The 15,431-nt window shown below is 42.9% G+C and overlaps 1 protein-coding gene across 1 annotated transcript in view; it reads right to left on the bottom strand.

Annotated features, from left to right (window-relative positions):
- SLC6A19 (solute carrier family 6 member 19) overlaps positions 1–15,431 on the bottom strand; it is an 83,141-nt gene that overhangs the window by 23,604 nt on the left and 44,106 nt on the right. Inside the window, exons 4-7 of the mRNA XM_084621645.1 lie at positions 14,945–15,126; positions 13,961–14,071; positions 12,531–12,643; positions 3,209–3,337 (exon numbers count right to left, since the gene is read on the bottom strand). Coding sequence (XP_084477771.1) covers positions 3,209–3,337; positions 12,531–12,643; positions 13,961–14,071; positions 14,945–15,126 — 535 coding nt within the window. The remainder of the gene's footprint in view (positions 1–3,208; positions 3,338–12,530; positions 12,644–13,960; positions 14,072–14,944; positions 15,127–15,431) is intronic.

Here is a 15,431-nt window from a genome sequence, read left to right as displayed (position 1 = left end):
CCACTTAAAAGCTAAAAAGACAGTGATGGCTGTCTGCAGGTGGTTTTGCTGTGTGGACCTGACCCAAGAATGTGCAGGAGTGGTATGAGGATTGTAAGATCTGTACCTATAAGAGGAAACCAATACCAGGGAAAAGGACCTTCTTTAACCCAACAGAGATCAACTCATGTTTACAGTTGTTAGCATTAAAACCACTTGAAGGTGGAATCAAGCCAAAGTGAGTCATAGAATCATAGAATCATAGAATATCAGGGTTGGAAGGGACCCCAGAAGGTCATCTAGTCCAACCCCCTGCTCGAAGCAGGACCAATTCCCAGTTAAATCATCCCAGCCAGGGCTTTGTCAAGCCTGACCTTAAAAACCTCTAAGGAAGGAGATTCTACCACCTCCCTAGGTAACGCATTCCAGTGTTTCACCACCCTCCTAATGAAAAAGTTTTTCCTAATATCCAATCTAAACCTCCCCCACTGCAACTTGAGACCATTACTCCTCGTTCTGTCATCTGCTACCATTGAGAACAGTCTAGAGCCATCCTCTTTGGAACCCCCTTTCAGGTAGTTGAAAGCAGCTATCAAATCCCCCCTCATTCTTCTCTTCTGCAGGCTAAACAATCCCAGCTCCCTCAGCCTCTCCTCATAAGTCATCCTACATCCTGATCATTGTAAATAACTAAATAAAATTTCCAGCTGACAGTGCTTCAAGGACATCACTGTCAGGTCAGCCTGAAACCAGGGGTAGGAAACCAACCTAGGAAGCTGTCAGGTGCACAGCTGCAGTCAGGCTGGAAGACGCAACCCAGATTCAGTGAAGAAGCCCTGACCAGCACGATGATCATGTGAACAGACATATTGATCACCATCCTCTTTGTAAGGTCCCTTAACGTGTTGAAGACTGTTTTCAGGTATCCTCTCAGTCTTCTTTTCTCGAGCCTAAATATGCTCAGTTTTTTTTGACCTTTCCTCATACGTCAGGTTTTCTAAACCTTTATCATTTTTGTTGCTCTCCTCCAATTTGTCCACATCTTTCCTAAACTGTGGTGCCCAGAACTGTATACAGTGCTCCAGCTGAGGCCTCACCAGTATTAAGTAGAGTGAGACAATTACCTCCAATGTCTTACACACAACATTCCTGTTAATATACTTCAAAATGATACTTCACAATTGCATCACACTATTGATTCTCATTCAATCTGTGATCCACTATAACCCCCAGATCCTTTTCATATGTGTGACTTCTTATAGGAGTACATTAATAGTCCTTTTTTTACTAATTGATAAAATCTGGTACGTATCTGACAGTGGTATTTATTTCTTAGTTGATTCTCAGCTTCCCAAAGGTTATGCAAGTGAACCAAGAGTTTTGGGCCTAGTGAGAATCAAATAGATTTTCCCACCACAAACCATGTACTAAATTTGAATTTGAGGATAGCTTAGCAAACTGGGATGGCCCCACCACATTAACAATTCCACAAAAAGTGGTAAATCCAGCCCATATGGATTGTATAGGTTTCTCATTCTACAGATCCAATCCACATATCTGAGGAGGGTAGATGCATAGCTCTGCACTTTGAGCTGTTTATTTTTGAGGATGTGCCCCAAAGCGCACACACAATTGTTTGCTCCCACAAAGTACTCATATAGGTATGTGCATATTCAAATCTGCACACAGACATCTGGAGACCTGGTGCTGAAAATCTGCCCCTAAATTATGATAAAGAAAAATTATCTAAATCCTGTTCAAATAAACCAAAGTAAAATTACTCACCTGTTCCCACCTGGGTCATGTATAAGTGTATAATAGGGTATACCAGCCATTCTTGTATTTATTATGCAGACATTTTGGGTCAAATAAGGATTTTAATTACTCTTTTTAAAATATTTATTGGTAATAGTGAATACAAATATATTCAAAATTATATTAACTTTTACAATTAAAGAAATTATATTCATAAATAGATATCAGCGGAACTGGTTCCGCAAAATAGTTGGGACATATTCATTGCTGGTGTGAGCTTTAATTAATTTTTGTCTAAATCTTCCATGGAAAAGTTCAAATTTTCTTTCAAAAAATCAAAAACTGAAATTCTACAATTCAGAAATTATGCCAGGGCCTCGTGAGAGTTGAAGTTATGGTTTCTCATGCTACCATTCACCTTTATAGCCTGGGTTCTATGGATGGATTATATCTCCTGTGATGCAGCATGGTCTCACCTCACAGTGAGGGGAAATGGCTGCATCATGGGAGTCCCCAGTTTTGGTGCATCGTGGGAGATATGTTTACACAGGAGAATGGGGACCTGAGGAAACCAAACTACAACTCTCATGACAAACCATAGCAGGATAACTGAATCAGTAGGGGGTAGAGAGAGCTCAGTGGATTGAGTATTGGCCTGCTAAACCTAGGGTTGTGAGTTCAATCTTTGAGGGAGCCACTTAAGGACCTGGGGAAACCCTGATATTCTATGAAATAGTTTGGATTCTGGCTAACTTATTTTTGGTTTTCAGGAATGAAAATTCAGTGGAAAACAATTCCTTTTCACATACACACACAAAAAAAATGGTTTAGTGGATAACCCAATTTTCTGCAAAAATATTTTCACTGAAATATTTGACCAGTCCTGAATTCAGTGGTTTATGCCTGATTATGCTAATGGTAAATTGTCTCATTACATGTAAAACTATAGTTATTTCAGTATTCATGGTGGGTATTTTGCCAATTTGATCTACCTCTGTGCCAATGGAAATTGCCTCCTTAATAGCTATTTCTGAAAGAACTATATTGACAAAATTATCTCACAAAATGGAATATCAATGACTGGATGGTTTTAACTCTCTAAAACATCACTGTTCAGAACTTTCAAAGGTTAGGGTGGCTATAGGTGGAAAAGGAGGACTGGTCAAACAACTGCCACACATTATGGTACCATCATTTTGGTTTATTTACTTTTCCTTTACAATGAAATAAACACATCTTACAAAATCAGATGATCAAAAGTTATTGATCTTGGACATGATCATGATTTTTGTTTAAGTTACAGTCAACAATATGGGACCAGAGCCTGTAACTGGTCCATAGGGCTCCTTGTGCAAGCAAGTGCTATTCACATGAATAACAGAATAATTCTAACTGAACTAATGGTGTGGAAAGGCAGGCTGCTTCCACTCATGCTAAACAAAAGTCTGTGTAATTAGGTTTTATTACAATTTACCTGTTGAAACAGTCATCATATCTCTCTGTTGCCCTGAACCCAATGATGGAGTATATGACAGTTGCTGCATAAATGGATGTGAAACCATTGATTATAGAGATAATCACAGCATCTTTCTCACAGTTGTTGCTGTAAATCAAAAGACAGAAACATCAGTGAATTTTCCCAATATATATATAATATTAAAAATTGATTATTGGGATTATCACAGGACCAGGACACTAATTTATATGTATATAAAAAGTTTTATGAGAGTTTAGAAACAAATCTGTTAACTAGGTTGAGATAAACTTAATTAAAAACTGTATCCTCAAGAACTTTAACATTGCTCAGTCATTCTTGTCTTTAATTAGATTGAAGGAATAACACAGCTACATCAAACTTTCAATACAGTTAAAATTAATCAATCATGTGCAAAGGTTATACTTGAAGAAATGTGTAATTAAGCTAAATTATCAATGTGTCAGAGGATAAATTAGAATAAGAACATAAGAACGGCCATACTGGGTCAGACCAAAAGTCGACCTAGACCAGTATCTTGTCTTCTGATAGCGGCCAAAGCCAGTTGCCCCAAAGGGAAAGAACAAAACAGATAATCATCAAGTGATCCATCTTGTCACCTGTTCCCAGCTTCTGACAAACAGAAGTTAGGGACACCATCCTGGCTAACAGCCATCAATGGACCTATCCTCCATGAACTTATTTAGTTCTTTTTTGAACCCTGTTGTAGTCTTGGCCTTCATAACATCCTCTGGCAAAGAGTTCCACAGGTTGTCTGTGCATTGTGTGAAGAAATACTTCCTCTTGTTTGTTTTAAACCTGTTGCCCATTAATTTAATTTAGTGACTCCTAGTTCTTGTGTTATGTGAATGTAAGAATATAGAATGTAAGAGTATTGCTCTCATTCGCATGCTTGCAAGATGGTTTTGTTGGGGGAAGGGGAAAGGATATGAATAATGTGACTTTTCCTAATCACTGTGACAGAGTGTCAGCCCTAGTGACCAGTTTATATTTTACCCCTTACAAATCATGAACTCTTGCATAGCTTATATTTGTTTTAAGGTTATCTATACAATAAAAAAAGGCTAGAAACTTTTTTTAAAAAAATTATCCTTGACTTGTATCTATCCCCCAAAATCATGGGGACTCTGCAGCTAGAGGCCCTGAGGGCCCCAAATGCCAGTTATCTGTGTGTGTAAATGAAAGCTATCTCTGGCACAAAGAGCACACCTACATTTTTGAGGTGTATTTCACCTCTATTTGAAAACTTCACCTCGGATAAGAGATACTCACAACGATCATGAAACAATGAGAAATTCTGTGCATTCACATCCAGAATAGTGTGCTCAAATAAGTCACGATGCATCACATACACTGTAACAGATATTGCAACCTCATGCAATATCTTTGGGGACCATATTGTATTAAGTTTATATATCACCGTGGGCCATAGATTATATGAAACTCCAAGGAAGAGGGTTATCACAGCTACTCCATGAACCAAAGTAGTGGGGAGTGATTAAAGTGAATCACTTTGTAAACACTTCCAGAGAGGTATCACTCCCTGAGAGGTTTGCATATTCTGGTTCATACTGGGTTTCCCAGAGACCAAGAGACAAAGAAAGGGATTTTTTATATAAAAAGGCTGGGTTTAAACTGACTCAGGGACTTCTTTCTCATCCAGCAAACAAACACCTGATAAATTTAGTGTGCTTAAATCTGTTTATTGTTATGTTTTCTCTGTATGATTTTACTTCAAGAATAAATGTTCTTGCTGAGAAAAAGCTGTGAAGTAACCTGTAACTGCTGGCAGTACACAGTTCATAGCCCTTGGAGAGAAAGCAACATACAGGCCCTGGTTGTTAGGAAGGCTGGCTTATGTCTACACTACGAAATTAGGTCGAATTTATAGAAGTCGGTTTTTTAGAAATCGGTTTTATATATTCGAGTGTGTGTGTCCCCACAGAAAATGCTCTAAGTGCATTAAGTGCATTAACTCGGCGGAGCGCTTCCACAGTACCGAGGCAAGCGTCGACTTCCGGAGCGTTGCACTGTGGGTAGCTATCCCACAGTTCCCCCAGTCTCCGCTGCCCATTGGAATTCTGGGTTGAGATCCCAATGCCTGATGGGGCTAAAACATTGTCGCGGGTGGTTCTGGGTACATATCGTCAGGCCCCCGTTCCCTCCCTCCCCCCGTGAAAGCAAGGGCAGACAATCATTTCGCGCCTTTTTTCCTGAGTTACCTGTGCAGACGCCATACCACGGCAAGCATGGAGCCCGCTCAGGTAACCGTCACCCTATGTCTCCTGGGTGCTGGCAGACGCGGTACGGCATTGCTACACAGTAGCAGCAACCCCTTGCCTTGTGGCAGCAGACGGTACAGTACGACTGGTAGCCGTCATCGTCATGTCTGAGGTGCTCCTGGTCGCCTCTGTGAGGTCGATCAGGAGCGCCTGGGCAGACATGGGCACAGGGACTAAATTTGGAGTGACTTGAGCAGGTCATTCTCTTTAGTCCTGCAGTCAGTCCTATTGAACCGTCTTATGGTGAGCGGGCAGGCGATACGGACTGCTAGCAGTCGTACTGTACCATCTTCTGCCGAGCAGCCATGAGATGTGGATGGCATGCAGTCCTTCTGCACCGTCTGCTGCCAGCCAAAGATGTAAAAGATAGATGGAGTGGGTCAGAACAAGAAATAGACCAGATTTGTTTTGTACTCATTTGCCTCCTCCCCTGTCTAGATCACACTGCAGTCACTCACAGAGAAGGTGCAGCGAGGTAAATCTAGCCATGTATCAATCAGAGGCCAGGCTAACCTCCTTGTTCCAATAACAACGATAACTTAGGTGCACCATTTCTTATTGGAACCCTCCGTGCAGTCCTGCCTGAAATACTCCTTGATGTACAGGCACACCCTTTGTTGATTTTAGCTCCCTGAAGCCAACCCTGTAAGCCGTGTCGTCAGTCGCCCCTCCCTCCGTCAGAGCAACGGCAGACAATCGTTCCGCGCCTTTTTTGTGTGCGGACGCCATACCAAGGCAAGCATGGAGGCCGCTGAGCTCATTTTGGCAATTAGGAGCACATTAACCACCACACGCATTATCCAGCAGTATATGCAGCACCAGAACATGGCAACGCGATACCGGGCGAGGAGGCGACGTCAGCGCGGTCCCGTGAGTGATCAGGACATGGACACAGATTTCTCTGAAAGCATGGGCCCTGACAATGCATGCATCATGGTGCTAATGGGGCAGGTTCATGCTGTGGAACGCCGATTCTGGGCTCGGGAAACAAGCACAGACTGGTGGGACCGCATAGTGTTGCAGGTCTGGGACGATTCCCAGTGGCTGCGAAACTTTCGCATGCGTAGGGGCACTTTCATGGAACTTTGTGACTTGCTTTCCCCTGCCCTGAAGCGCATGAATACCAAGATGAGAGCAGCCCTCACAGTTGAGAAGCGAGTGGCGATAGCCCTGTGGAAGCTTGCAACGCCAGACAGCTACCGGTCAGTTGGGAATCAATTTGGAGTGGGCAAATCTACTGTGGGGGCTGCTGTGATGCAAGTAGCTCACGCAATCAAAGATCTGCTGATATCAAGGGTAGTGACCCTGGGAAATGTGCAGGTCATAGTGGATGGCTTTGCTGCAATGGGATTCCCTAACTGTGGTGGGGCTATAGACGGAACCCATATCCCTATCTTGGCACCGGAGCACCAAGCCGCCGAGTACATAAACCGCAAGGGGTACTTTTCGATAGTGCTGCAAGCTCTGGTGGATCACAAGGGACGTTTCACCAACATCAACGTGGGATGGCCGGGAAAGGTGCATGATGCTCGCATCTTCAGGAACTCTGGTCTGTTTCAAAAGCTGCAGGAAGGGACTTTATTCCCAGACCAGAAAATAACTGTTGGGGATGTTGAAATGCCTATATGTATCCTTGGGGACCCAGCCTACCCCTTAATGCCATGGCTCATGAAGCCGTACAGAGGCAGCCTGGACAGTAGTCAGGAGCTGTTCAACTACAGGCTGAGCAAGTGCAGAATGGTGGTAGAATGTGCATTTGGACATTTAAAGGCACGCTGGCGCAGTTTACTGACTCGCTTAGACCTCAGCGAAACCAATATTCCCACTGTTATTACTGCTTGCTGTGTGCTCCACAATATCTGTGAGAGTAAGGGGGAGACGTTTATGGCGGGGTGGGAGGCTGAGGCAAATCGCCTAGCTGCTGGTTACTTGTAGCCAGACACCAGGGCGGTTAGAAGAGCACAGGAGGGCGCGGTACGCATCAGAGAAGCTTTGAAAACCAGTTTCATGACTGGCCAGGCTACGGTGTGAAAGTTCTGTTTGTTTCTCCTTGATGAAACCCCCCGCCCCTTGGTTCACTCTACTTCCCTGTAAGCTAACCACCCTCCCCTCCTCCCTTTAATCATTGCTTGCAGAGGCAATAAAGTCATTGCTGCTTCACAGTCATGCATTCGTTATTCATTCGTCACACAAATAGGGAGATGACTACCAAGGTATCCCAGGAGGGGTGGTGGAGGAGGGAAGGAAAATGCCACACAGCACTTTAAGCACAGCACTTTAAAAGTTTACAACTTTAAAATTTATTGAATGACAGCCTTCTTTTTTTGGGGCAATCCTCTGTGGTGGAGTGGCTGGTTGGCCGGAGGCCCCCCCACCGCGTTCTTGGGCGTCTGGGTGTGGAGGCTATGGAACTTGGGGAGGAGGGCGGTTGGTTACAGAGGGGCAGCAGTGGCAGTCTGTGCTCCAGCTGCCTTTGCTGCAGCTCAACCATACACTGGAGCATACTGGTTTGGTCCTGCAGCAGCCTCAGCATTGAATCCTGCCTCCTCTCATCACGCTGCCGCCACATTTGAGCTTCAGCCCTGTCTTCAGCCCGCCACTTACTCTCTTCAGCCCTCCACCTCTCCTCCCGGTCATTTTGTGCTTTCCTGCACTCTGACATTATTTGCCTCCACGCATTCGTCTGTGCTCTGTCAGTGTGGGAGGACAGCATGAGCTCGGAGAACATTTCATCGCGAGTGCGTTTTTTTTTCTTTCTAAGCTTCACTAGCCTCTGGGAAGGAGAAGATCCTGTGATCATTGAAACACATGCAGCTGGTGGAGAAAAAAAAAGGGACAGCGGTATTTAAAAAGACACATTTTATAAAACAGTCGCTACACTCTTTCAGGGTAAACCTTGCTGTTAACATTACATACATAGCACATGTGCTTTCGTTACAAGGTCGCATTTTGCCTCCTCCCACCGCGTGACTACCCCCTCAACCTTCCCCCCTCCCTGTGGCAAACAGCAGGGAACATTTCTGTTTAGCCACAGGCAAACAGCCCAGCAGGAATGGGCTCCTCTGAGTGTCCCCTGAAGAAAAGCACTCTATTTCAACCAGGTGACCATGAATTATATCTCACTCTCCTGAGGATAACACAGAGAGATAAAGAACGGATTTTGGTTGAATGCCAGCAAACATACACTGCGATGCTTTGTTCTACAGTGATTCCCGAGTACGTGTTACTGGCCTGGAGTGGTAAAGTGTCCTACCATGAAGTAGGCTGCCCTCCCCAGAAACCTTTTGCAAAGGCTTTAGGACTACATCTAGGAGAACCGCAAATGCCAGGGCAAAGTAATCCTTTCACATGCTTGCTTTTAAACCATGTATAGCATTTTAAAAGGTACACTCACCAGAGGTCCCTTCTCCGCCTGCTGGGTCCAGGAGGCAGCCTTGGGTGGGTTTGGGGGGTACTGGCTCCAGGTCTAGGGTGAGAAACAGTTCCTGGCTGTCTGGAAAACCGGTTTCTCCGCTTGCTTGCTGTGAGCTATCTACAACCTCCTCATCATCATCATCTTCTTCGTCCCCAAAACCTACTTCCATATTGCCTCCATCTCCATTGAAGGAGTCAAACAACACGGCTGGGGTAGTGGTGGCTGAACCCCCTAAAATGGCATGCAGCTCATCATAGAAGCGGCATGTTTGGGGCTCTGACCCAGAGCGGCTGTTCGCCTCTCTGGTTTTCTGGTAGGCTTGCCTCAGCTCCTTCAGTTTCACACGGCACTGCTTCGGGTCCCTGTTATGGCCTCTGTCCTTCATGCCCTGGGAGATTTTGACAAAGGTTTTGGCATTTCGAAAACTGGAACGGAGTTCTGATAGCACGGATTCCTCTCCCCAAACAGCGATCAGTACCTCCCGTTCGGTCCATGCTGGAGCTCTTTTGCGATTCTGGGACTCCATCATGGTCACCTGTGCTGATGAGCTCTGCATGGTCACCTGCAGCTTGCCACGCTGGCCAAACAAGAAATGAGATTCAAAAGTTCGCGGTTCTTTTCCTGTCTACCTGGCCAGTGCATCTGAGTTGAGAGTGCTGTCCAGAGCGGTCAGAATGGAGCACTCTGGGATAGCTCCCGGAGGCCAATACCATCGAATTGTGTCCACAGTACCCCAAATTCGAGCCAGCAACGTCGATTTAAGCGCTAATCCACTTGTCAGGGGTGGAGTAAGGAAATCGATTTTAAGAGCCCTTTAAGTCGAAATAAAGGGCTTCATTGTGTGGACGGGTGCAGGTTTAAATCGATTTAACGCTGCTAAATTCGACCTAAAGTCCTAGTGTAGACCAGGGCTTACTGAGGATATCACAGGGAGCTGAGCCACCTTAAAACTTTCTGATCAGAAGAGAGTGGGACGAGGATCCCTGCCTAGAGACACGTGACTGCTAGAGACCTGAGAACCTGACTAGGCACTCCTGGTGTGGACCATGGAGAGGAGTGGATACAGATGCAGTACCCTGAAACCGTGACACACATTACATACATTCATAGAGTTTAAGGCCAGAAAGGACTATTAAGTTATCTAGTGTAAACTTCTATGTCTCACCTGCCACTAAATTTCATCAGGTTTCAGAGCTGTAGCTCACGAAAGCTTATGCTCAAATAAATTGGTTAGTCTCTAAGGTGCCACTAGTACTCCTTTTCTTTTTTGTAAATTTCATCAGTTACCCCTGTATTAAACCCATAACATTTTGTATAATGAGAATCCAATAGCAAATGGGCACAACTGATATTTGGTTACAGAGTGCCTGTAACTTTCTGGTTAATATAACTCAATCCCCAACTCCATCCATTTGTCATAATTTCTATTGACTTGATAATATATTTTATCTCTCAGTGTATGTAATGTATTTCTTGAGACCAAATCCTGCAATCTTTAGTTTGTCGATTCAGACAAAAAGCTCATTAAAGAACTTAAAGGGAGTTTTGCTTCAATAAAGTGAAGGAAGAAATGCATTATCTGGACACTGAAAAATCAAAGGACTACATTGTCAACTATGTATCAGAGGGGTAGCCGTGTTAGTCTTTATTCACAAAAACAACAGGGAGTCCAGCGGCACCTTAAAGACTAACAGATTTATTTGGCCATAAGCTTTTGTGGGTAGAAAACCCACTTCTTCAGTTGCGTGGAGTGAAAATTGAAGATACAGGCATAAATATATATAGGCACATGAAGAGAAGGAAGTTACCTTACAAGTGGAGAACCAGTGCTGAAGGCCAATTCAGTCAACATGGATGTGGTCCACTCCCAATAATTGATGAGGAGGTGTAGATCATTGATGATGTGCTGGAGAGGTTTTAGCGGAAGGCTGTACATGATGGCCAGTGGGGTTCTGTTATTTTCCTTGTTGGGCCTGTCCTGTAATAAGTGACTTCTGGGTACCCATCTCACTCTGTCAATCTGTTTCCTCACTTCCCCAGGTGGATATTGTAGTTACTTACTACAGGACAGGCCCAACAAGGAAAATACACCACTGGCCATCACGTACAGCCCCCGGCTAAAACCTCTCCAATGCATCATTAATGATCTACAGCCTATTGTGGAAAACGATCCCCCACTCTCACAGGCCTTGGGAGGCAAGCCAATCCTCACTTACAGACAGCCCCCCAACCTGAAGCAAAAACTCACCAGCAACTACACACCACACCACAGAAACACTAACCCAGGAACCAATCCCTGTAACAAACCCCATTGCCTTCTCTGTCCCCATATCTACTCTAGTGACACCATCATAGGGCCCAGACACACCATCAGGGGCTCATTCACCTGAACAGCTACTAGTGTGATATATGCCTTCATGTGCCAACAATGCCCCTCTGCCATGTACATTTGGCCAACCTGGACAGTCTCTGCTTAAAAGGATAAATGGACACAAATCAGACATCAGGAATGATAACATACAAAAGCCAGTAGGAGAACACTTCAATCTCCCTGGACATTCAATAACAGATTTAAAAGTAGCCATTTTTCAACCACAAAACTTCAAAAACAGACTTCAAAGAGAAACTGCAGAGCTACAATTCATTTGCCATTAATTTGGGCTTGAATAGGGACTGGGAGTGGCTGGCTCACTATAAAAGCAATTTTCCTTTTCTTGGTATTGACTCCTCCTCATCAATTATTGGGAGTGAACCACATTCACCCTGACTGAATGGCCTTCAACAGTGGTTCTCCACTTGTAAGGTAACTCCCTTCTCTTCATGTGCCAACATATATTTTTGCCTGTATCTGCAATTTTCACTCCATGCATCTGAGGAAGTGGGTTTTTTACCCACGATAGCTTATGCCCACAGAAATCTGTTAGTCTTTAAGGTGCCACCGGACTCCTCATTGTTATTGTCCGCTATGTGTGGAGAAAACTCGGGTATAGTATATGAATTGCCATGAACTGCCCAAAGATGGAATTTCTTTAGAATTGTCCTATTTAGGGAGCAGGGATTACCCAGCTGCAGACTTGACTTGGATTCTTCTCCTTACATTTACAGAGTTGTTGAGCCCTACAGAGGCTCTGGCTATCTATGCAAGAGCCTTGTGACTGTGCACTGCTTCTGGACCCCATGGCATGGTGCGTTCTGAACAAACCAAGTTTCCACCGACTGGCCTATTTTGCCATTTCCTCCCCTGCTTTACAGCTTTGCTCTGAAGGGGGAGGGAGGGAAAGGGGGAGGAAACATTCAGTATGTAGTGACTCACATCATACAGGTTTATGCTGAATTCATTAGTATTATAGTGCATTGGTGTGCTCTGCTAGGATACGAGAAAAGAACAAGGGCTTCCAAAGGATGAAGAGAAAAGAGGATTGAAGTTGTACTCTTTTATCCCTCCAAAGAAGATGTGCTGGGTCTGAGTCTTCTCAACTGTTGGAGCTGAGAACCATCCAGCCCTAAATAATTATGCAATTAAAGGGCAGAATCTAACTGCAACACTTTATATCAAGTAATGAAATACTGATATCAAATTGTACTTTTTGTGCTTGCTACTTACTGAATTGAATTGTAACTAGAGAAGGAGATGAGGCCTCCGAAGGCAAGGGAGAAAGAGTAGAATACCTGGGCTCCAGCATCCAGCCATGTGACTGGGTTAGCCAATTCGGTAACCTGAAGTATCAGACAAAAGGCTTCATGAATGTATAATATGACATCTTATGATGTATAAATATTACAGCTTATACTGAATATCAGAAAGTCATAATAGTGACTGGAACAAGATCATTGGAGAGATGGTACATAGTTAATTCTCACTCTTAAAACATGGACAGCAAACAAAATGAGTGCTTTTATAAACTACTTTTCTTTGTGTTTCCTGTGTGTTAAAATTAAATATAAGTAAAATTAAATAAACAAATATATACAAAGACAAGATTATGCAAATAATTGTCTCCCTGTAGGTGACAGTAGATTTCTTATCTCTTTTCTCCAAAAAGTGTTTAAGTTGTACCACTTAATACTGATTGATCAGTAGATAAACCCTGATATCTGGGCTTCCCATGGCAGCTGAACACTTATTTTAGTGAGAAACTGCTCTGAAAATAAACCATTTTAATACAGATATCTGGACAGAAAATTCCAAGATAGGATTATAATCCCATCCTAATTCCACCATTTATGTTTGAAACTCAGGCCGAGTGCTTTCTACTGGTAGAGTATGGAAGCGTTCTAGAAGCAGAATGTAGTAGGAGGTGAGAAAATAGTTCACATTGTTCTGGAATGATCCGTCTGGCCCATTCAGGAGTTCAGCAACATAATTTAAGGGTAGCATATATTCTTTCATGTCTGAAAGAATAATCAGCATGATATGGTGATAGGTTTGAGACCGTAATCACCACTACAACAGAAGACCCAAATGGCTAGCATGCAATTATTAACAATTTCCTAATGTGTTCCTCTAATGAAGTCGTTCCAAAACTTGGTTCATGGCTTGTTCAGGGTAAGCCCGTGGTGGGCCACAAGATGCTTTGTTTGGCTGGGAAAGGGAACTGCCAGTGGGAGTTGCAAGCAGCCATACCTGTAGACACTCAGGTAAACTCATAGAATACCAGGCTTGGAAGGAACCTCAGGAGGTCATCTAGTCCAACCCCCTGCTCAAAGCAGGATCAATCCCCAATTCTTGCCCCAGATCCCAAATGGCCCTCTCAAGGATTGAACTCACAACCCTGGGCTATCGCTCCCCCCAGCTTCTCACAGCCCGCCAGCAGCTTACCATGAACAAGCCACGAATCAAGTTTGGGAACCACTGCTTCTAATGCAAAGAAGGGCTCTACCATCCAACTCAAGCCTTAAGGAAATGGCTTTTAGGATGCCTGAAGGATAGTCAGAATACATATTGATGGAAGGGGTTTATTTTCTACTTGTCATTAATGATACAGATATCTACTTAATGGCCTCATTCACAGACAAAAGAATCCAATCACTTACATTGGGAGTGAAGAGATATACAATTCCACTGACTGACCCTTTCAATGTCAAGCCACGGATCAGGAAAATGGTAAGCACAACATAAGGAAGAGTTGATGTTACATACACTGCCTGGAGGAGGAACATATAAATATTTTAAAATATGAGATAAATACTGTTTCGTGAAAAATAGCATAGAAAGAAGGAAATGAGAGGAGAAAACAATGAAATGTGAAACAACAGATAAACAACAGAAAAAAAGTGTCAAATTTGTCATGATTAACATACTGTTGGAACTCTTATGTTTGAGAAATGCAGTACACGTATATTTTGAATTATTAATATATATATTTTGAGTCAGTGCTCAATTTAAGACAGGTTGTAACTCTTCAGCATCGAAATCAGGTCATTCTGTCATGACTGCTAACTATGGGGGAAAAAAATCTACAACCTGATGTCTGATTATTACTGTTGATAATTAGGGGCTATTACAAAAATTTGGGAGCTGCTGAATGCTCAACATTTTTAAAAATCAGGATACTTATTTAAGTGCTTAACTGTGCACTTAGGAGCCTAAATTTAGGTACTCATTTTTTAAAACCTTGGATTTGGTATTCAGATAGTAAGTATTGAGGGATGAGCACAAACCCAAATAAGGACATACACATATGATTTGAGAATGGTCATAGCAGAAAGAACATTGGATCTTGGATCCTTCACTAAAGACATCTTAAAGGTAAATAAGTACAGAATGAGAGAAAGGCTTGTTGAGATCAGGGAGCTGGATCCTACTGAATCCACACATAAATTGAATCCCCATCCATCCTACTTCCCTGTTCAAAAGGATTGCTGAGATATATTTTTTTAATTGACATTGGCAATAGTATTACTTTTGCTTATGAAATATGTAGCTTTTATAATGTGACTAGTTTCACATGTCCTCCTGTTAAATAGGGAATCACAATAGAATTTGTATATCTCACTCTCATATAAAACAAAATGTACCTTTCCTGTTGTTTCAATGCCTCTGATTGTGCACACGTACAGTACTCCCCAGGCACATGTTAAACACAGTAAAAGCCACCACTGTATGGTGCCTGAATCATCAATGGAAGTGGAAATATTTAAAGTTTCTCTATACCAAAAATAATCTACAGGAGAACTCTTGGCACACTCTTCTACATAACCTGTAACCATAAAAAAGATGGTCATTCAGTAAATTTATTACAGATATGTAAAATAATTATACACTGATGATCTAATTCTATCCTAAATTACACAACTGTAATCCCACTGAAATTTGGTTGGTAAGTCTCAGAACCTCTTAGAACCTGGTTCCATGGGAAACTAATAGATTCTTACAGAAGGCCAGCCTAATGGCAATTCTCACAGAGATTTTGTTGTTTTATTAAACCTGTTGTTTTATTAAGTCTGTGAAGCTGAATAGGAGAAAGACTCTTGTATATGACAGGTTTCAGAGTAACAGCTGTGT

This window comes from Lepidochelys olivacea (genome assembly GCF_965140295.1).
Source record: "Lepidochelys olivacea isolate rLepOli2 genome assembly, chromosome: 2".
NCBI lineage: Eukaryota > Metazoa > Chordata > Testudines > Cheloniidae > Lepidochelys > Lepidochelys olivacea.
The sequence above is the reverse complement of the archived record's forward strand: the minus strand, read 5'-3'. Positions and strand labels throughout refer to the sequence as shown.